The sequence below is a fragment of the Aythya ferina genome (genome assembly GCF_964211825.1).
Source record: "Aythya ferina genome assembly, chromosome: 4".
In the NCBI taxonomy this organism is placed as follows: Eukaryota; Metazoa; Chordata; class Aves; order Anseriformes; family Anatidae; genus Aythya; species Aythya ferina.
Genome location: NC_140300.1, coordinates 33720968 through 33741968, shown reverse-complemented (window position 1 = coordinate 33741968; position 21001 = coordinate 33720968). Strand labels below are relative to the sequence as shown.

General features: G+C 36.2%; 1 protein-coding gene across 10 annotated transcripts in view; it reads right to left on the bottom strand.

Moving 5' to 3' along the window:
- Positions 1 to 21001, bottom strand: part of BLTP1 (bridge-like lipid transfer protein family member 1) — a 113881-nt gene that overhangs the window by 39195 nt on the left and 53685 nt on the right. For 8 of the 10 annotated variants that reach the window (XM_084518066.1, XM_084518068.1, XM_084518072.1 and 5 more), the window contains exons 35-51: positions 19153 to 19350; positions 18310 to 18521; positions 17860 to 18011; positions 16915 to 17065; positions 15656 to 15808; positions 14173 to 14413; positions 12413 to 12561; positions 11101 to 11320; positions 10093 to 10251; positions 8412 to 8587; positions 7701 to 7876; positions 6334 to 7040; positions 5594 to 5833; positions 5065 to 5158; positions 3536 to 3586; positions 462 to 668; positions 103 to 341 (exon numbers count right to left, since the gene is read on the bottom strand). In XM_084518066.1, the coding sequence (XP_084374192.1) occupies positions 103 to 341; positions 462 to 668; positions 3536 to 3586; positions 5065 to 5158; positions 5594 to 5833; positions 6334 to 7040; positions 7701 to 7876; positions 8412 to 8587; positions 10093 to 10251; positions 11101 to 11320; positions 12413 to 12561; positions 14173 to 14413; positions 15656 to 15808; positions 16915 to 17065; positions 17860 to 18011; positions 18310 to 18521; positions 19153 to 19350 (3525 nt within the window). The remainder of the gene's footprint in view (positions 1 to 102; positions 342 to 461; positions 669 to 3535; positions 3587 to 5064; positions 5159 to 5593; positions 5834 to 6333; positions 7041 to 7700; positions 7877 to 8411; positions 8588 to 10092; positions 10252 to 11100; positions 11321 to 12412; positions 12562 to 14172; positions 14414 to 15655; positions 15809 to 16914; positions 17066 to 17859; positions 18012 to 18309; positions 18522 to 19152; positions 19351 to 21001) is intronic. The other 2 variants (XM_084518069.1, XM_084518070.1) reach the window with 2 other exon arrangements.

Genomic DNA, 21001 nt, shown 5'->3' with positions numbered 1-21001 from the left:
CTATCAAAATCACTCAATGGAAATATCCAGTCCTCTTGGATTTTTTTTTTTCAAGAAAAAATGAAAAAGCATAACATTTCCGAAGTGTCAGAGAGCTGTTACCTGTCATTCCGTGACTCCTCATTCTTCCCATCTTATATTCCGCCTTTAAAGAGGGCAAGAGTGCTGCTCCAATAGCTATACCATCTATCATAGCACTGAATTTAAGAACTATAGGCTTCTTTTCTAAGCCTTCTGGCAGCTGTGGAAATTCATTTGTTTCAACGGGTGTTTGATTAATACTCGTTGGAGTCTTTTCAGAGGGCAAAGGAGTTGCAACGTCTTCTTTTGTAGGCTGGGGACTAGATACCAAGACAAAGATCAGAAAACACCTCGTTATTCTAGCCTGACTCTCCCACATGTGCTCGAAGTAGCACAAGGCTGTTGGTGGTCTTCAGAAATGCCAGGCCAACATCACTTACGCAGTTGATGGTTGCCTGATGAGATCTGAAATCTGCTTGGAGAGCTGGTGAGAGCTGCGCACCATCATGCTGTGCAGCGTGGCGGGGTGCTGAGGAATGTTGATGCTGATGGCTCCAACCTTGACCACAGCAGCATTGTTTGTTTTCAGCCCCCTCTGGGCACTATACAGGGCCTGGGATTTGGCAATGCTGCATTTCACTACAGTTCTAACAGAAACGAAAATAGGACTTAGTTGCACACCCTTTAAAATAGTTACAGCTTTATGTTCAAATGGGTTTTTAAGAGTTATTTGAATACTTAGAAATTCAGCTGATTGTTTATAAGCTACATACACATGACTTTTTCTTCCATTTTACACACACAGATGCACTACATGCCACAGACAACTAGATTATAAGAGAACTACAAGGCATGCATTGCAAAAATACCTGTTAAACTGTTATTCTGGCATAACAAAAGACCAATGGAATTTATGCACACTAGGCTACACAGACACAGACAAGTTTTCACATACAGAAACAAGAGCCTTCCATCTCAGTTCCTTTTCAGGAATACACCCAACTCATCCTTTGGGTAAGATGACTTAGTAAAATCTGACTTCAGCATCCAAAACGGTCAATGGAAAAAATACTCACTTAGCAATGTGATACACTGAGTAAACGATAATTGCCTTAACAAATTAATCCTGATGTTTAATAGACTTCATATTTTGGAATAGTATGAGTCAAAACTTGATTTTAATGTTATTTGAACGAGGATTTGGTCCACAATGATTACATAAGATAAAACTCAACTGTACAAAGCTGCCAGTTGTTGATTGTGGAATGAAGTTTTGGCATTATCGGATTTCACTAAGCTCCTATTAAAAAGGACACAAGAGGTAACACATTGTTTCTCATTTCTGCCCAATGGGAATATATTATGTAGCCAGCAGAGAGAAAAACAGCCTCAGAGAGAAAGACACACAGTTTTGGAGATGTAGAATGTTCGCTAAAATGACTGAAAAATAGCCTCTGTAAGATTGCACCATTCAACTAAAGTTTCTCAAATGCTAACTTAATGGACGTAATCAAAGTAATTTTTGCATCATGATTTAAACTGTTACGCAGACAGTTTGTTTTCACGGTGAAAGCTACATTATTCTATGAATTCTAGTCCCTAAGTAATGTTTCCTCTGTGAAACCCTAGCAAAGGGTCAGATATTGCATGTTAAACATTGGCTAGCCCAGAGCATCCCTGGTGTGGAAATACAAAAAGAGCCATCTTCCCCCTGCTTACAACAAACAAGTCCACAGCACTGTTGGGCAACCACAGGCCTATCAACAGTGAATTAAAATTTCATGGTGGAAGGTCAAGCAGAAATTATTTCAATTTTTTTTGTTTAAGAATTAACATAAATATGAAGGAGGAATGAAATCTTAATTCACAAGTATTTTCAGAAAAAAATAAAATTACTTAAATACATACTGAAGAAAAGGGCAGGCTTACTCTATTCCACCTCTTTAAAAGAAAAAATTGTATCTCTGTTGATGTTTCCATATTTCCTGTACAAATCATCTCCTCCTGTTAAGCTTCTGATTGAACTATTGTGGCAAATCAAGAATACGAATTTTTTCTAATCAATAATGCAAAATAGTACCAGATTAACAGTTGAAGCATTTAGGGTTTGACGGACAACTTCCAACTCATGGGAAGCTGCAAGATCTTTTCCTGTTGCATACTGGATAGACAGTGTAGTCTTAACTGTGCTTTGCTTAAAAGTTAAAAGCAAATATAATTGGAGTTAAAGGCTGTACTGAGTTTATAATAAAATCTGAAGATATGAATTCATGCCACTGCAAGCATTTCCTTAATTAAAAAAATACACAACCTCACACCAATACAGCTGTCGTGGAAGAATCAGATTGAAAAGAATTTCCTCAGTTTGGACTTCCCAAGTATTCAGCAAAATTAACTGTGCTTCTCTGCTTAGATATTGGCTTATTTCACATAACTGATGAATTTCACTGTGCAGTCTACCCAAAGCTTACTTCCATGACAGGACAGAATGCAGACCTGGGTGGCTGCGTATTTATTCCGAATGAGCACTGCACATCACTTATCTGTAGTTTGCTTACACATGCTGATACACATACAACAGACCTCATTGAATACTGTTATAAAAAATAATACTTAAGTTACGGACAAGGCACACATTCAGAAGTAATCCTATGTTCTTACATCAATTCCATAAACAACAACTCTCCGGGTTAACTCGTGCCCAAAGGCTTTGTTCCGCTACAGAACTGGCTACAAGGCCTCCACTCAGCCTAACCCATGCTAGGGAACTATAGGAAGACGGCTTCCTATAGAGAGTTTGTCCCATGTACCAATTCCCACCTTGACCACTACTCCAGTGAGACCCTCCCCAGAGCTTAGCATCAGGAAAGAAAAAAGCAACTAGAGAGAAAACACTGCATTTTTTCCTAAGAGGAGGGTAAAAAAAAAGACACCTGCATTCACACATAGGGAACTGGGGGACATGAAAAGGTTCACCTTCGTTTGCAGTAGATGCACAGGCATGACTTTAAGGAAAACATTTTGTTAGCACAGTCTAGTCAGCATAGCTGGTATCTTAACCCAGCACTGAGGTATGTAAAGACAAAAGAAGTGATCCTGATCAAATCACAATCAGTATTATCACTCCAAGCACAGCAGTTTCTTACCAAATTAAAAATAAATCTAACCTCCACGTTTATCAGCATTGTTTCACCTCATTAAAATAAGCACAGAAGCACATCTAAAGAACTGAACAGTCAGTGAAGCCGTTCTAGTGTTACAGTAGTGACAGTACAGTGTAATAATGTCTGCCCCTAAAGCTAGATTGTTAAATGAAAACTTAAAAGTTGTTTTTTTTTTTTTTTTGGACAGGTATTTGCAGACTACATGAAAAGCTTATCTAGCTAATATTAGATGTTAATCTAAAATGTATTCAAGCAACATCTGCCTAGACAATCACACACACTGGGAATGCAGCCATTAGCTACACAACACAGGTAGTTGCAAGACTATTAAACATTATAATATGACATACAGAAATTCTTGTTTGGCTGTGCTTGTAGGAGATGTAGGAAAATCCTCCAGTCTAGAGATGAAGATTGAAGAGAAAGCAAGAAAAACAAAAACAAAGCAAATAAAGAATAAACATTCATGCAAAATTAGTCAGTTAATTATTTGTAACCCACAATATGACACTTACTTTCAAAGTTAACAAGTTGAAGGTTTGGGGTTTGTTAGTTTTTGTTGTTGTTCAAGATTTAATGATTATTTTCCCCCTTTTCTACCATTCCTATATAGAAGTTCAGTAAGATTATAGCATAAAACAGACCTGAAGAACCCCAGCCATCTTCAGAAACACTACATGGCTGTCAGATTAGAACTTGTAATTATTCTTCTGAAACACATTTATCAGGCACAATTTATCTGGGGGTATTAGTAAAATTCTGTACTATTTAACTTATTTACATTATCTTCTAAACTAAACAGGGATAAATAAAAGAGAAAAGAAAAAAAAAAAAAAGAGAGAATCAAGTCATGTTATTTAGCCCCTTTTCAACAACATTATTAATATCCTAAAACCAGATCACATACTGAGGGTTACCCAACTAACATTCAAATTGTGTGAGGGTGTTCTATGTTACAAAGATTTGTAGTTTAACTGTTGTTTTGCAACTCAAAGAATTCACCTAGAAACAAAGAAAAATAACGCATGCCTTTTTTAAGTCTGTGTACCTGAAAAAATAAAAACAACAATGTGGATGCTGAGTAAGTCATTCAAGATATTCATGCACAAAAAAGTGATTTTTCTTTTCTTTTCCAATTATGTCAATTATATAAAGGGTGGAGAATGGATATTAGAATGGTAAAAATGACAAAAGAATCATGCAACATGGGAGTTCAAAAAGATATCTATCTAAGTAACAATCCAGATCTTAAATAGGATAAAACAGTGTCATTAGGTTTAATATTGCCGATAAAAACTTGTTTTGTTTAGTAGAACCTACAAGCTTCCAAAACAATTAGAAGCATAACAGAATCAGTAAATACCAAAGTTTCTATGTGTACATCACATGGAATTAAATTGGTGCAGGAAGATTTGCCTGTATGATCATTTATGTAAGACCCGTTCCCTACATTTTTTCCAGTCGTCACCCATTTACACTGCAAACGTACAATCGACAACTTACTAATACCTTTCACTAGAAATAAAAAGGAGCAGGAGTATTTCCGTTCACAGAATTACAACTAAAACTTTGTTGGCACCCTAGACTGAAACCTACCAACGTCCTGTAGGCTATAATCCTCAGCTCACTCAGAGCTGAAGCCTTTCATAGAAAAGCTTCCTGCCAACAGGTACACACAATTAGCTTCAGGACGCAAACTCAGGCCAAGCTCTGCAACAGCTGCATGACTGTCAGACTCTGTAACTTAACAGATTCTATCTAGAAACATATCTTCAAGGCTTTCTGCACAGTAAGCTGCACAGCTTTACCATCACACAACCGATACCACTTCTAAGCATTGTACTTGAGTTATTTTAAAATCATCAGGCTTCGTACTTACTGAATGTTTGGGGTGATTCCCTCCAGCAGGACAATATTGACACCTCCTATGTGAGCAGTGGCACATGTCTCAGTCATCTTTTGATGCAGTACATCTTTAAGAAAATAAAGATATTTAACAGTACTTGAATCAGTGTAATACCTCCAGGTATGCCTACTGCTTTCAAAAATACAGTAGCAACAAAGTAATTCAAAAATTAGAGTCTCTGTAATCACATTATGCTATATCAAATTTAAACTCTGGCCAGAAGAAAGCTTTTGAAAACAAAAGGAGTAATTTCATCTTCTGAAATAATTTTGTTCACCAGTCATTTTCTGAAAATCCTGCATCCTTTTAATTTTCTCAGCATCTTAGCAATAGCTTTTAAAAAGAACATACTGACTGTTACAGTACCCACACCCAGACACAACGTACATTTATTTACAAATAAAACATTACAAATACATATACAGGTACGCACAGGCACACATACAAGGTAAAGCCACTACTGACTTTAACTACCGAGTACGTCTAAGTTCATTTATCTCACCTTTCATTTTTTCTTTCAGGGTGAAACTGCCGTGGATTCTCTTCAGCTCCGACTCCATTGTGAGACCACCGATATCCGCCTCCAGGTGGGTTCGATTTACCATGCCGATGCCAAAGACTATGAGGGTCACGTGCTGGGGCTCCGAGGTCACGAGGCTGCGCTTCCTCTGCGCGTCTCTGCCATTATCCTGCTCGTTCTCAAACACAACTCTACAAGCAGGTTCAGTTGGGCTTCGAACACCTACGAAAACACAAATATTTAAGGATATTTTAGAAGAAATTCTTAACATATCTGATTTACTTTTGTGTTTGAAACCAAAGACCATACATCTCACATATAAAGAGAACTCTTTAGGCAAAGAAAAGTTACTGCAGGTATCATATCTGTGGGTATGGTATTCTGTACAAGAATGATATTCCTGTCTTCAACAAACTCCCATTTCAGTATGATACACTTACAAGAGTAACAAGGGACTGAATTTTAAATCAGTTGATTAACACTTACTTGACTAAGTCTGAGATTGAAAGAATCAAAGCATAATATAAAGCTGGGAAAATACTTTGTCTTTGTACACCATCTTGGCAAGTTAACTACAAGATGCTCAACCCCACTCCCTGCTCCTTTGTTCAAAGTTAGATGAGGTAGACAATTTTCAAAAACCCCTTCTGGTCATGCTGTAAAAGAACAGAGTTCTGCAAACTCATGTACTCCAAATTATTTGGATTCGTGAACTGATTTACCTGTTGGTCCAAAAGTTTCCGAAGACTTCTCTAAAATTCCGGTTGGATCAGAAATTAGTGAATAGAAGTTCAACAGTTTGTACATATTTTGCCAGCACTCTGCAGAAGGTTCACTCTGTTCTGACACAGTAATAGAGTCAGAGTCATCCATGTGAATAGTCACGTGGTCAACTACATCTTTTGAACCTTTCCTGGACACTTTAGAAGTTCTCCTTTCTGACCTGCCCAGGGAATTCTTGTTTCGAGATTCTTTTTTATTGTTCTCGTTGTTTGTTCGTTTGCTCTTGGTGTTGTTCACCCTGTTACCTCCATTAAGACTTCCTCGAGAGCTTCGGCTAAAATCAGAGGAGCGGAAGTCTCTGTGTTTGCGGGTTTTAAAAGTAGGTGTTGGAGAAGCTGATCCAGCTGTGTATCTGCTAAGCTTGATGTCCGTCTGCGTGGCTTTGATGTCATCAATCATCGTACTGAACTGATGAATGAGACGAACCAGTGCCATATCCACGTGCTGGCTTATGGACTGGCAAGAAATTGTAAAGTTACAGTGAAAAGTATTGTAATAGCGTTTATTCAAGTCGTGAAAAGAAAGGGCATTGGTGGAGTTATGAGGTGTGCACATGGATTTCTCCATTACAACAGCACTAATACTGAAAGTTTCCAACATTAAAGCTGGTTTGAATTCAAGAGGAGGAAGGTTAACAGCTCCTTGCCTAGGAAAGAGAAGGTAAAGGTTACATTTTGTTTTTCTTCATGACTAGCACAGAGTCAAATACTTTTTACATGATGGTACATCTAATTTACCCAATCCAAATTTTCACTTCCCTTAGAGTATCACATTCTTAACGCAGTTTAAATATTGAAAATGAATTTTCATACTTCCACACTGTGTGTTACTAACACAATAATCATTTAGTTCTAGGAAAACTTAGTTTGGCATGCAATTATTCTATCATAACATGAAGTTATGATAGAAGCTTATAACCCAATACACTCAAGGGGAAGAAAAAAAGAAAAAAGACTCAGCATTTACACTCAAAATAACAATCTCATTATAGGATTAATCACAAAATAGCACTTCATAGCCTTTCAAGTTTCTCCCGCTGTTATTCCCACCTTTACCCCCTTCCCCACCCCAGTCTCCTATTTACAAAAGTAGGTGAGATTCAAAGACTTGAAATTGCCAAACCACCACACAGGAAGATAAAAAAGAAAATACTATAACAGCAAGAGAAAACAGGATCAGAAGAAAAAAAGAAAGTGCTCCTTATTCTCTGGAAGTGCTTTAGAACTCCATTTGACTTCTACTTCACAATGAAGGCCCTTATTTATCTTCTTTAACCAATACATGTATTTTCAAATACATGACATACCTTCGAGCTCGCTTGCTTTTTCTTTCCTTTGCTGTATCTGAATCAACAATATCTGCTCTTAAGCAGTCCAAAGTTCCTGAGAAAGAAAGGTACTCTCCAAAGTACATTCTGTAGCAGAGTGGCATTGCATCCTGAGACTGAATTCCCGTGTAACTTAGAAGAGGTTTGAAGACAACCTACAAAACAAAATCCACCAATTTACTTCTCACTGTCTAGATTATTCCTATATTCCCGTTTCCCTGCTCCATCATTTGTTGATCTATCATATTTACAGTGAATTAGCTATGTAATATGGCAAAAAGATATTACAGTGGTGTAAAACAGCAAACAATGAAAAAAAAAGGTTTTATGCACTTTTTGAGCACAAAGATTGACTACACAGCAAGCTAACATTGAGCGCGTAGCTTTAGGAGTAAGCTTTCTGCAGTACAGTTGAATGTTCCCCCCACTAAAAAGTACGCTGGCAAACTACACTGTTCTCAGAAATGCTCCAAACATTCTTTGAAGTTATTAAATCATGTTCCATTATTCACCATTAACAAAAGTTGCTAAAGAAACCTCAGAGGTTTCTTGAACCTTTCCATCTTTGCATAGGAATGCGTAAGATAAACACATACAAAACCAGGATAACACTCATCATTTTAGGATTTAATAAATATTAACTAGTTTTCTCTTACAGAACTCCAAAATACATCTGTAAACCACGCCTACCTGTGCATCTGCTAGCTGGACAGCAGGAAACCCCTGGTTACCCTCTTCTACACCTGCAATGTCATCCTGACTGGTGCTGTGCTGTGAGTGTGTGCCATCCAGGGTGTTCTGGTCACTAGACAAAACGGTGTTGAAGTCTGAAGCAGAGGGTATTGTAGGAAGATTTGGTGTAACACCTAAAAAATAAATACCCATGGAACACGAACACCACAGCAATTTTCAACACCACCAACTCTATAAAAACTCGAAGTTAATTAATGCAGACACACTTGCTATACACACAGGACATCAGACTCCTGATCTAGTCCATAACCTCACAAAAATGGCATTCAGGGTATTAAGTCTGATATTGTTCAAAACTCATATTTGAAAAGCAGAGACTTTTCTTCCTTCCCACAGCCTCTTGCCTGTATTGCACTCTACAGGGTACTTAATACATGTGTTTGAGCTACAACAGAAAACTAATTTGCCTGTACCATCAAAAAAAGCAACGATCAACTACAGTTACAGGTAATTACTTCTAGCTATCAATGTGCTATGTCTGTTTTTTATTAGTCCTAATGTAAGACACGCTAATTAGATTTTTATAGATTAGTGTTTAGAAAACATGCTCTGCAATGCTGAATTATTTGTGCCTTGACTCTGGATTGGACTGGCCTGCATGAGACAGAGCTGCTCTGCCAGTGTATGCCCAGGCTGAATCTTCCGAACTCCAGTTTACAGCACTTACCAGAGAGCCACAGCTCCGCGTGTTCACAGAAGAATAATTGGGATAGATCTGTCTGAGTAAGAATCACTACACCTAATTTCAGGAGTATAAGCTTGTGAACAAACTATGACAATCTCAGCATTAAAAAAATGTACCTTTATCTGAAAGCAAAATTGAACGCTCTACTTCTACCCTGTGGTTCCTTTGCAGAAAAGCACATTACAGTTTTCAGAAGGGCCACACTGGCTGAGCAATAAGTAAAGCACAAAGGTGTTTTCTGGAATCAGACTGTTTGTTCAATACTGAAAACAAACAAGAAGTGGTCAAAAGACTGTTAACCAAAGAAAAATTCAAATTTAGTGTTGCAGAGAATAAAAATTTACATGTTTGAAAATGATAAATGGCAGGCATATAATAATAATAAATAAGCTGCAACAAGTTGTTACGTATCTTTCTCCGATACACTTAAGTGCTTCAGCAGTGTGTCTGTCCTTTTCTCCATTCCTTTAAACCTGATGACTATTTCCCATCATAGCTAAAAAATATGTTTATACTCTGCTTCAAAATTGAACTGAGAAAGATCAAGGATTCCAACGTTCAAAATCTTCATTGCAAAAACATGCAAACTACAGATGAGAACTAAGTAACAAAAACTAACAAAAAAGGAACCTTGCAACGAAGGATGATTGTACAGCTTACCTTTTCACAGCTACACATGGTCTTGGCAATAACATTTACAGTTCCAAATGTAAGGGAAAGATATTTTTTTTTTGAGTGAGGGTGAGAGAAATGAAAAAAAAAATTGTTTTAATGACTTTTTTCCATTTTTTGGTTTGCTGAGAAGTCCCACAGGTAGTATTTATGTCTGTTAAACTTAAGCCACTTGCTCTATTACTTTCAGAAAAAGAAGTAATAAACACAGGAACAGCCAACCCAGAGTCATATCTTAAATCCAGCTGTTAACAACTATACCTGTTGGAAGACTGTTGTGTCCAGATTTGGTGGCTGGACTTTCCTGTACCACGCTTCCTCTGTTGCCCACGGCATTTGACATCCAGTTATAGAAACTCACAGAAGACGGTTCAGACAGCAAAGGATGTTCAGATAACATATCTGTGGCCACTGTGTTTCCTACGCAAACAAATCAGAAGCTTTAGCATTTGTTGAATCAAAGTCAGCAAAAGCAGAAACACAGCACAATTTTACTGAGAATACACATCTAGTATTAAAATAGTAAGGCTAGCCCTCAAGTTTTATTCCAATGAATTATGGGTCAGGAAGAACTCTCACAAACTATATATGCTACCACAGAACTTCCACCATGACACTAATAGATGTTAAACTACAAATGTCATTGAATTTGTTCATTTCTGCCATAATTAAGCCGAAGAACTCATTAAGAAACCAAAATACCTTTCTTTCTCTGTATTTCATCCCCAGATACTAAAAAAGAGAAGTCTTAGACAAAATGCAAACTTACCCATTTGTCTTTATATAAATAGTAACAGTGCATGATGAACACTAACACAATGTAAAAATTTCAATACACGTATTTCAAATTTCTACAAAGCACATTTGTTTGAAGAACCATTATTAAATATTAAAAAATAAGCAAATTACTGTTATATACAAACTAACTTACTGGAACATTCATTTTGGTCCACTTTTTGACCTACTTACAAGGTCAAAAACCAACTAACAAATACAGATTGATCACTTAATTTGCATATTAATTCAGAACAACTCACTTATGTAATTATGTATCTACATATATGCCCTCAGAAACTAACAAATCTGTGTAAAAGGAAAACGTTTTAGTTCGTTAGCTGTCATATTTTTTCCTAATCTGATGTATTTGATGCTTGCTTATATGAAATTATATGGTGCAGTGATCTCTAGAAAATATAGTATCTTTTCTACTTAAATTCTTAAAGTCAGCCCTCTCTTCCCCTCCCTCCCGCAATTTCAGCTACATCATACCTGTTCTTGTCAAAGAACTACTTTTAACTGCAGTTGTACTTCTTTGAGGAGTTCCTTCCAAAAGATTATGCAAGCTAGGAAAGCTTCCAGTAAGATAGCTGAGCAGACTCTCTTTTCTTGGACTTTCCTTGACTGCCATGCCAGAACGGCCAACATGCACTGGTGAATCCGTAGCTGTGTCTCCACTAGTGTAACTTAAGGAATGATATGGATGTATACCCTTGTAGACAAAACAAAGAAACTAATGAAGTATTGTGTTAACTGTAAAAATGGAAGTGAAATTTGTTCTGAATATAAGATCGGAACACAGTAACTACAAAATCTAATTCCCAGAAAGTTTAGGCATGTAGCATTCCACTTGGGGCAGGTTATATGCCATACAGCTATTGTGTATAAAGGTACTAGCAAAATTATTTTAACACTTGAAAAGTAAAGTGCAAAAACAGTTAAAAAAGCTACAACATGTAACAAGTGAAATTGCAGATGTGTAGAATTCATCTAAGACAGATCTCCAGAAGAAACAATACCAACCACTGACTATAAACCTCATTTGGATTTAATTTTTGCCTGAGTCCCTTATATCCCTAGTATAATGTAAGTGCAACCTCCAGGAAAAGCAAAGAATGGAAGCTGGTGACTTCCAGCACCAAGAAGAAGGCTCATGCTACACCTAAAGGCATACAACTGCAAAAAGCATCTCTGCCCTCACAGCTGAAGAGGAGCCAGATGTGCAAAGCATCTGGGCTACTTAACCCTAAGCCATGCAAGACCATCGGAAGGAAGCAGTGAGCGGTATCAGTGGATGGCTCCCTGCTGCAGAGGACAGAGGCACACATCTGCTGAGCTGACTTATCATCTAGAGAGGTTTGCTGTTTGGGGGGTGCTCTGCAAAACAAAGGCTAAAGAGAAAATCCACAAACTTTCTGTTCAGAAACTAGAAATAAAAATAAAATCTTGCAGCTTTCTGAACATCTTGTGGAAAAAGAAAAAAAAAAAAAGACTGATTTTACTGCAAATTATTGAAATGTTTTGTTAATTACACTTTGTGTAATGAGAGTTTAAAATTCCACTTCTGCTCCCATAGATTAAAAGCCAGAAAACCACTAAAGTTAATACACATCCTTAAATTACGCACATTTATGTTGTTTTTAAGTGGACTCTGAAGGTAACTGGCAAGATAACCAATAAAGAACAGATGCAGAATATATATTAACTAATCAAACATTGCTTTTATGGGATAAGGAGCACACAAGCATTGCTTTTATGGAATAAGGAGCACGCTCTTCATGTATTAGTTATGCTATAAGCTTACCTTTATTTTCAGAACAGAATCACTGTGAGTGTGAGTCTTGGATAACTTCCTCATGATCTCAGCACCAGTTACAGGCCCAGAAGAGCCACCAGCAGGCGGAGGACGATTAGCTGTTCCTTCCAAGAGCATTGTATGCTCACTGACAGTAGCTGGAACCAAGCAAACAACTTTTCCTCATTTGGATATATTATAAGGAACCAAGATTGTCTATTATTAGACACATTTATTTACAAGCAGTCACGAACTTCCAGGTTCTGACACATATAACTGTCAAGGGAATTCAAGGGAATTTAGACATATAAGAAAACCTCAAACACTGGCTTAGTGGATTTGCTTGATAATACAAGTACAAATCTTTTTGTCCTTCCAATGCCATACAACTGTTGCTTTGTGCTACAGATCCAAAATAAACTTGCTATAGTTGTGAGCTCACTTGCACACAAAACTCCTGCATATCTCTCTCTTTGCAACTAATCCCTTCCTAAGAGTCCTCAAACGGGGCAGCATCCACTACAGGATTGCTTTTTACCTATCCTCATGCTGAGCCCAGTCAAATCTCACACCTGCAAAAATAAACAGGTACACTTATTACTGCATACTACTGTTATTCTCTATCTTTTAATAGCCGGAGGAATAAAACTTTGTTTCAAGAAGACAAAGATACATCTGTTACCTCAAATTTCAAAACAGGGGAGCCCGTACCTTTTTTGTTATTTTAGAAGAGCTGTCTGGAGAATACAGACAATTAAAATACCAAAATGTAATTTTCCATAAAGAAACAAATTTCACTTTTTTGCTACTTCTGGCATGTCTGATCATTTTTTGAATTGTGGCGTTTCTGTGCACCATCAATTACTTCTACAATTAAGTCTACACAAGAAGGCAAAATTGCCACTTAAAATGTGGCAAAAAAAAATCCTTCATGCAGCATAATTAAAATTTTCAAACAAGTACACCTTCACTATCGTTATCTTTAAGCTTATGACTGCTGCTGGGCTCTTAACCAAAAGCAGATTCTTCTCCTGATTTTAAATATTTTTTCATCAATGTTACGTAACTCATATTTGAGAAAAGAAAAACAAATACTGCATTTCTGAGAACAGTAACACTGCTCATAGATGCAAAAACCACAAAATAAGTAAGCCAACTCAAGACAGCTATAAAGAGCATTCCAGCAACATTTTGTACCCTAGCAATATTTGAGCCCTTCCTTTTTATGGTTCTTATTTAAGCCAGCTCTGTATCAAATAGAGAGCTTTATCCGTAGTTTTTGTTAAACTAGAAAGGTGTAAGTTGGCAACAAAAATATACCACAGACAAAGTAGTAAAAATGGGAAAAAATTAGGATTTATGAGAATATGTCTTCACAAATGGAAGAAGGTAGATTTGAAGCTACTCCTGGAAGACTTCACAGAATTGTGTTACAATTCTAAATCAAGATCAGAAGCTGGAAAACAAAGTCCTAATCGCAAGCTAGCAAATAATAAGGTTGATGTATTTGCTGCTGTAAATAATAAGACGAGGCATGTGAAGCAAGAAATGAGGTCTTCTCTTGTTTTTCCTCAAATGAGTGACAATTAGAACATTACAATAATATTATTACCAGCAGCTTCAAAACGAAGATGATTTTATTAAAGAAGCTTGACAATTCTAAAAAAAGAATATCATATATTCAGGCATCAGAACTAAGTAAGATGCAAATGCTCTGAGAGGAGATACTTATGCCTGTGAACTTTTAGAGGGCAAAAACACTGAAATACCTGCATCAAATTCAAACTCTGCTCCATCAGCACTTGTGTCACTCTGAAGACCCCCTCCGTTGTCTAATCCAAGCCCATCCTCATTCTCGTGGCAGGCATTTGTCTGCAGTTTCACTGGCTGAGCTGGTCTGTGTAAGCTGACTCCTTTAAAGGCTGGGGTCACCACAATGAACTTCATCCATTGCCTTGCCAGTGCAACTAGACCTTTCTTTAAGGTAACTAGGGCAGGAAGGCCATCACTCTTAAAAAATGAACAAAAATGCATTTTAACAAACTGTATACAAAAAAATCAACATTATAAAAATATTTTTAAGTAGACAAAATACTCCCATTCCTAGATTATGATAGGACTGTGCTTGTACCACACAATACCTGAATAAGTAGTCACAGGGCTAACAGATAAGAACTATAGCTTCATTAAACACAGTAAATACATTTATTTACAATACATTCAATCCTGAGGATGTAGCCCAGTGGGCCAAGAATAAACAACAGGAAACAAGACTATCAAATATGAAACAAGAAGTGCTGAAGTAATTATAAGGCTTTAAACTACAGACTAAAAATCAGAGCAGCCCTAGAGTGACTGTAGAAACAACTGAAATTAAAAACTGAATGTTTTTTTTCCTTTGTTGGTAAGCAGTCATTTAAAAACATAGAACTGAGGTAAAACCAGGGATTGTTTCAATTGCATCACTGAATAGTGCTTAAAAAAACACACACACCTTTATTTTTACCACAAATCAAACAGAGCTATTTCTGCCACAAATTGTGCTATTTCTGATCACTGGGCTCTCAGTTAAACACATGGAAAAACATATTGTTCAAATCTGTCAGCCATGCAAATGGATTATGAAAATGATGCAAAATCAGGGACAAACACTCTTCCCTTATGCCCAACATATGTGTCCAAACAATTTAACATTACAATCCAAGTATTTACATTCTAAAGCCACCAAAAAGATTAAATCCTTAAGTCTTACATTTTTTACAATTCTAGCTTTTTTAAACCAGTGAAGTGCCTGTATTATTCTAATATTTCTAAGACGTGAAGTCTAGTTCTCAGAAAAAAATAATTGAAATATAATCTAATTTGGCCATGTACTTGCATCAATAATTGAGATTTCATTTTAAAACTACAAATGTTTACTACTTCACTCTTATCTCTAAGAAAAAGTAAATTTGATAAAGAGACCATTAAATAAAAAGGCATGTATTTAAAATTGTTATGATTTCATATATATTTGCCAATAAAATAGCTAAATAAAAATTAAGCACATACACAGGCCACAAGAAAAACAGCAGACCTAAAAGAAAGTGACATGTGAGAAGCCATGTCTACTTAGCAAATGAAGTATTTATGCACCAGTTTAGGTTTATTTCCTTGTTTTACGGCTTTCCTTATACAGTTACCTAATTGGAAATACTAGAATTGGTTTAAACTAACATGCTGACTCATTTACATTTTTACGGGGTAACTTACCATGGTGGCATCCTCAATAATAGAGTAATTTGCTTGGTGAAGGTAGTGGTGCAATATATTACACAGTAAACAGGAAGGATTTTCTTGCAGGAAACGAGCCACTTTGGTGAGCCTGTTGTACTTGCTTCTCAGAGGAAAGTGCACGCTTTTATTCTAGATTAAAATGCAAATATTTTTCACACATGAACATACTTGCAAACAGAACACACATATGAATGATAATTTCAGCTACAATAGCACAAACTTTTAACTCCATTTTGAACTTCTACAATGAAATCGCCACATGGATAACTACCATATTTTTTAAAGTGGTATCTGAAAATATCATATTTGAAGTTTGTTTATATGCAGTAATAAATCTGGATTCAAATCCCACGCTTTTGCAAAGTTATTTCTGGACTAAAGAATATATTTGCTAAACTAGCTGAGATTTCCAAACGAATTGTTAATTCCTAGTTAGATAAAAAAATACTTTTCTAATTTGGCTTATTGGTAGAAAGAAGAGTTGAAAAAAAATAAAAGGAGGTAACAATAGGGGACTGCTGCAAAGGGCAATTAGTAGAGCATAAAACTAGCATGACACTAAGCTCTCAGTCTTGCAATACACGACGGGATCTCACCAAGAGATCTCACCACTTTTCAAAATCTTCCCACTAGATGGTGCTAATTAAACAAATAGCAGGAAACTGCCTACACACACAAAAGCTCCTTAGCAAATCACACTAAGACCCAGTTTTTATAATAGCTCTACCAATAATAGTTTTCAACAATGAAAAAAAGTCTGTTTTGCTCTTCCCACTAGAATTGTTCACCCTCACTTTGCTTTCTCTAACAAGTGGATCTGATGAGTGCAATAATTCAATATACTGCAGGGGCACAGAAGTTCACGTTTTCTCCTGAAAGATACCCTGAATATTCTGTGATTCAAGAACGCTTTCATATTTCATAAGACATATCAGACATCAAAGCTATACTTCTTTCAACAGACAGAATCTCCAATTATTTTATATGGAGATGCACACCTGTAAGAAGCACAAGACTTCATCATTAGTAATAGCTGTTGTGTTTTTTTTTCCCCACTGAAATTTAGATTCTGTGCAAAAAGCACAGGCAGTAAATTCTTGTAACCAATTCTTGAAAAACTGTCTTAAGAGGCACTGTGAGTTTCAGTGAAAATATTCAGATCCCCAAATGAATATGTATTACATATTACACTGTTCTGTTCTGATTTGCCTCTTGATTTTAGAAAGGTCATTTACCTCTAATGCTTCTGTCATTATGCAACCCATAACAGCACAGATTCGCAATGTTCCTTCAGTTTCTAGCTTATTTAAAGATGACTTCACTTGATCAATGGGAACAAGCCAAGCACCAACTGCAGGAGTTGCAGTACTCAGGAGGTTCAGTTGCCTAATTGAGAAAAATAACAAGCATTAGGTATTCACATTCAGCAGCAGCAATTAGCAAGATTTTCTACTACTACTACTACGAACAACATTCAAATAGGTGGAATATGAGAACATTAACCAAATCCCACATTAATTGTTATACAAGGTATTGTGATGAGATTTTGCTGAAGGACCAAGGCAAGGATATTAGGCAAAAAAAATCACAAAAATATTTTCTAATTTATAGTTATATACTGACAGGAATATTTAGTTTGTTGAATTGTGTGTTTACAATGTGCTTGTTCTATACACGTACAAAGTTTCATTAAGTTCACTTTGACCTTTAGAGATACTTAGTATCCATTATAGAGTATATAACAGAAATTTTCAAGTGTTGACAGAGTATGAAAAAAATATCTCAGAAAGATTTATCTTGAACCTTAGAGTGCAAGTCAATAAAATAAAGGTTTAAGCATTATGCTGAAGACCAAAGCAGTGAGTGGCTCTCTCCTAATCAAACAAATATTCTCAGTCACACTCCTTGCTCTCCTTCATGCATCTCATTCTCACCGGAAGTAATTCATTTTTTTTATTTCTATCATATCTAATTAAAAATTTTCTAGCAACACTTTCTTATACATGATGGCAGTTACAAACTGAAGCAAGAACTACTGTGATATATGTAAATTCCAAAACCAGCATTTCAGGACAAGCTTCAACACTTATTGAAGTTACATTCAGAATTTACCACATACAACTGTAATTTACCAAACCAGAATTGTTATTCTCTTTCTCTTAAATCAGATAGAGTCATACCTTGAAAATACATGGGCTGGAGAACGCACATTGGTAGGAGCTGCAAAACTAAACCAAATTTCTTTGATCGTCAGCTTCATGCTGCAGGAGTCAGGGGGAGGAGGCATCAAGGGTATGTCTTTTTTCAAATCATCAGATTCAACCCCTTCATCCTTAAAAAACAAAACACAAAGTCTTTTACAAAGTATTAGAAGGCACTAGCCTACTGTGCACTGTTCACAAAAAAATAGTTTCATATCCATTTAGGCAAAGAAAAATAACCTAATGCTGTTCATCAACTCTCCCAACACTAATAGACCTTAGAGAAAGCTTAAACTGTAATGCACAAGAAGGCAGTTTGAATCAGTTGGTACAGGAACAGATCTGTCAATTTTCAGTTTTATACTATAAATCGTAATCACTTTAAAGAAACACAACCTAAGACCAATCAATTCAGCCCAGTATACATACCTGCTCATCTGAAACTGAGTTTCCATTAATATCTGAAGAAGGACTTATTCTGTCACAAGGGAGGTTATCATCAGACACATCAGTATTATAACCACTACCAGTTGGAGAATCTGAAGAGTTATTTGATGCGAGCAGTCCACCTCTCTCTGTAGCACTTGATTTCCCCATGACTCCGAATGTATTATACAATACTGCACCAGATTGTCTTCCACCTAGAAAAGCACACACATTATGTTTGCCATGCACAAACTTCTATGTTACATCCCACAGAAAAAAAAAAAATACACTTAAGAGGATAAACACATGATTTTGGTTAAACAACATGCATTCCCAATTTTACATACAACTTAAAAGCTAGTTGTATAGCTGTTCCAAGTGGATGAAGAGTAATCACAATGCATGGAGGCTGCTTTTAAACACTATTCCCTGACAAGAACAACTTGAATGACAGAAAATATATGTAAGCTCTTTTTCTTTATGAAGCCAGCTCTCCTCCTGAAAGCAGAATTCCAGTCCTACATTCATACACATAGTGTGGGTATGATTGCAAGGTCAGGATTTAAATAATCAGTGAAAGCACAAACTCTTACCTTCACTTTAGCTTCCAGAACTGTTGAAAATAATGTTCATGGAATTATTTCATATACTGTCATAAGCAGCAACAACTACAAATTCCTGTATTTTAGAATTTACTATGTGATATAATTTATGTACTATAGACATATTATTTATTATCATCCATACTCACATATTTGAAATCAAATAATGGCTAAAATAAGACCCAACAACAGAGCTGTTATCAGTATCATAATACTAAGTAATACAAAGCCTATATAGTCTTACCTTTTATAGTCAAATTTTCAATTCCACACTCGAACATTATCCAACCCCACTTCTCCTGACTAGGACCGATACGAGTTACATCTGGTACAGCTTGCTGGTCTGTTTCATCCACAAAAGCAAACTCATCCAACTCTTCCAAAGTAAAAAGAACTTTTGATTTCCCAAAGGGAATAGCTGTTATTGCACAAGTTCCAATATCTGAAAATAAACATATTTAGCATTCTGTTACAAAAACTTCACATCTTCAAACAGCCCTCAAGTTTACAGTAACTTGCAAGTAAAGTATTTTGGAATACTCTTTAGTATTCCTCAAACAGGAAGAAAAAAAGAAAAAAAAATCAAAGTACAAGCAAGAAAAAAAATTGTTCATAAAGCCCAAAACCCTTCCTCCTAGAATGTTTATTTTATTTGGACAGGGTAATTTTTAAGACTGGAAAAGCAAGAACGGAGCAACTCAAAATTCAATCTTTTAGATGTTACCAATCCTAACATATATGCCTTCTTCATCTTTTTACAGTCATGGTTCCAAAGATATGTGTACAAACAAGCTCTTTTATCTCAAGACTTTTATCTCAAAGTACCTATTAGCCCAAAGTTTTTATCAAAAATATTCCTAATAAATTCCTAAAGCTTAACAACAACAAATAACAGCAATACTGACAGTGCTCTTGGATAATATACTTGAATAGAAATGCATTTGGTATTAACTATAGCATAATTAGTGGGTATTTTAAAATAAATTTCTGAATTCAATTCAGAGACTGCTTCTCTGTTGGAAACATGCCTTTGTCTATACTGCAAGAATAGAAAGCAGTAAGTCTCACTGATTCCTAAGAAAACACTGCCTCAAGTAGTTTTTGATTCATTACAATCCTTGCTGTCTAAGATCCAGGAGGGGACTATGCCACCTTCATTTCTTTGATATTAGGATGAAGATTAAATATAAATCCTTTCTTCTAGTGACATTTCTGAAGGAACATTTTAAGAAAATTTATACCTGTTTCCTACTACCTCTCGCACAGAGTTAAATGTCAAATATCTGGGGAAAGTAACCACACTAAGTCAATTTATATTCTGTCCATACAATCCTCACTCTGTGCCCCCAGTTGGTTAACAGCAATCACTTTCAAAGCATACGTGAAATGCTAAGTTCTCTAGAAAGACATTCCTCAACCCTTTTAAATAGAAGATGAGCTTTTTGGTTACAAGTCAAGCATTACCTGGCCTTCTCAGAAGTCTGTAGCATACCTCACACAAGACACTACAGCTGAGATTTCACCCAACTAAACAAAAATTGAGCTAGTCCCTTCTATCTTCTCCAATTTATTTTGTTTTCCTTTTGCTCACTCATCTTTACAAAGGCTATTTTGTTGCGTGGTTTTTATTCATACTAGTTTCACAGAACATTTCTTCATGGCCTAAAGACTCCTGCTCTTCATGGGACACAGTAAAACATGGCACTAGCTGATACAGATTGCACCAAAACTGAGTCAGATTTAACTTAGAAAGCAATCAAAATTTCAGCATGTAAAAGGTACTCAAGACTTCTTGCCAAACCACAACATAAGATCAGTCTCTACTTTTGCTTATCTTCATCTTTTCCGCCATCAGAAATTATAGCAACCAAAGTTAATTCATGAGCTCTTGAAAGAATTTCCTTAACAAAAACAAGAATGAACACAATCACGTAGATCTCATTTTCTGTTTTATAGGCACTACTGTTAAAAATCTACAGCTTCTCAAGCTGAAAGTGACAGTACATTCATGTTATACCTATATTGAAATTGTTAGAAAGTACTAAGAAAGCTAGTAAGTGTAATTCATTTGCTGCATTGGGTGAAAAAAATGG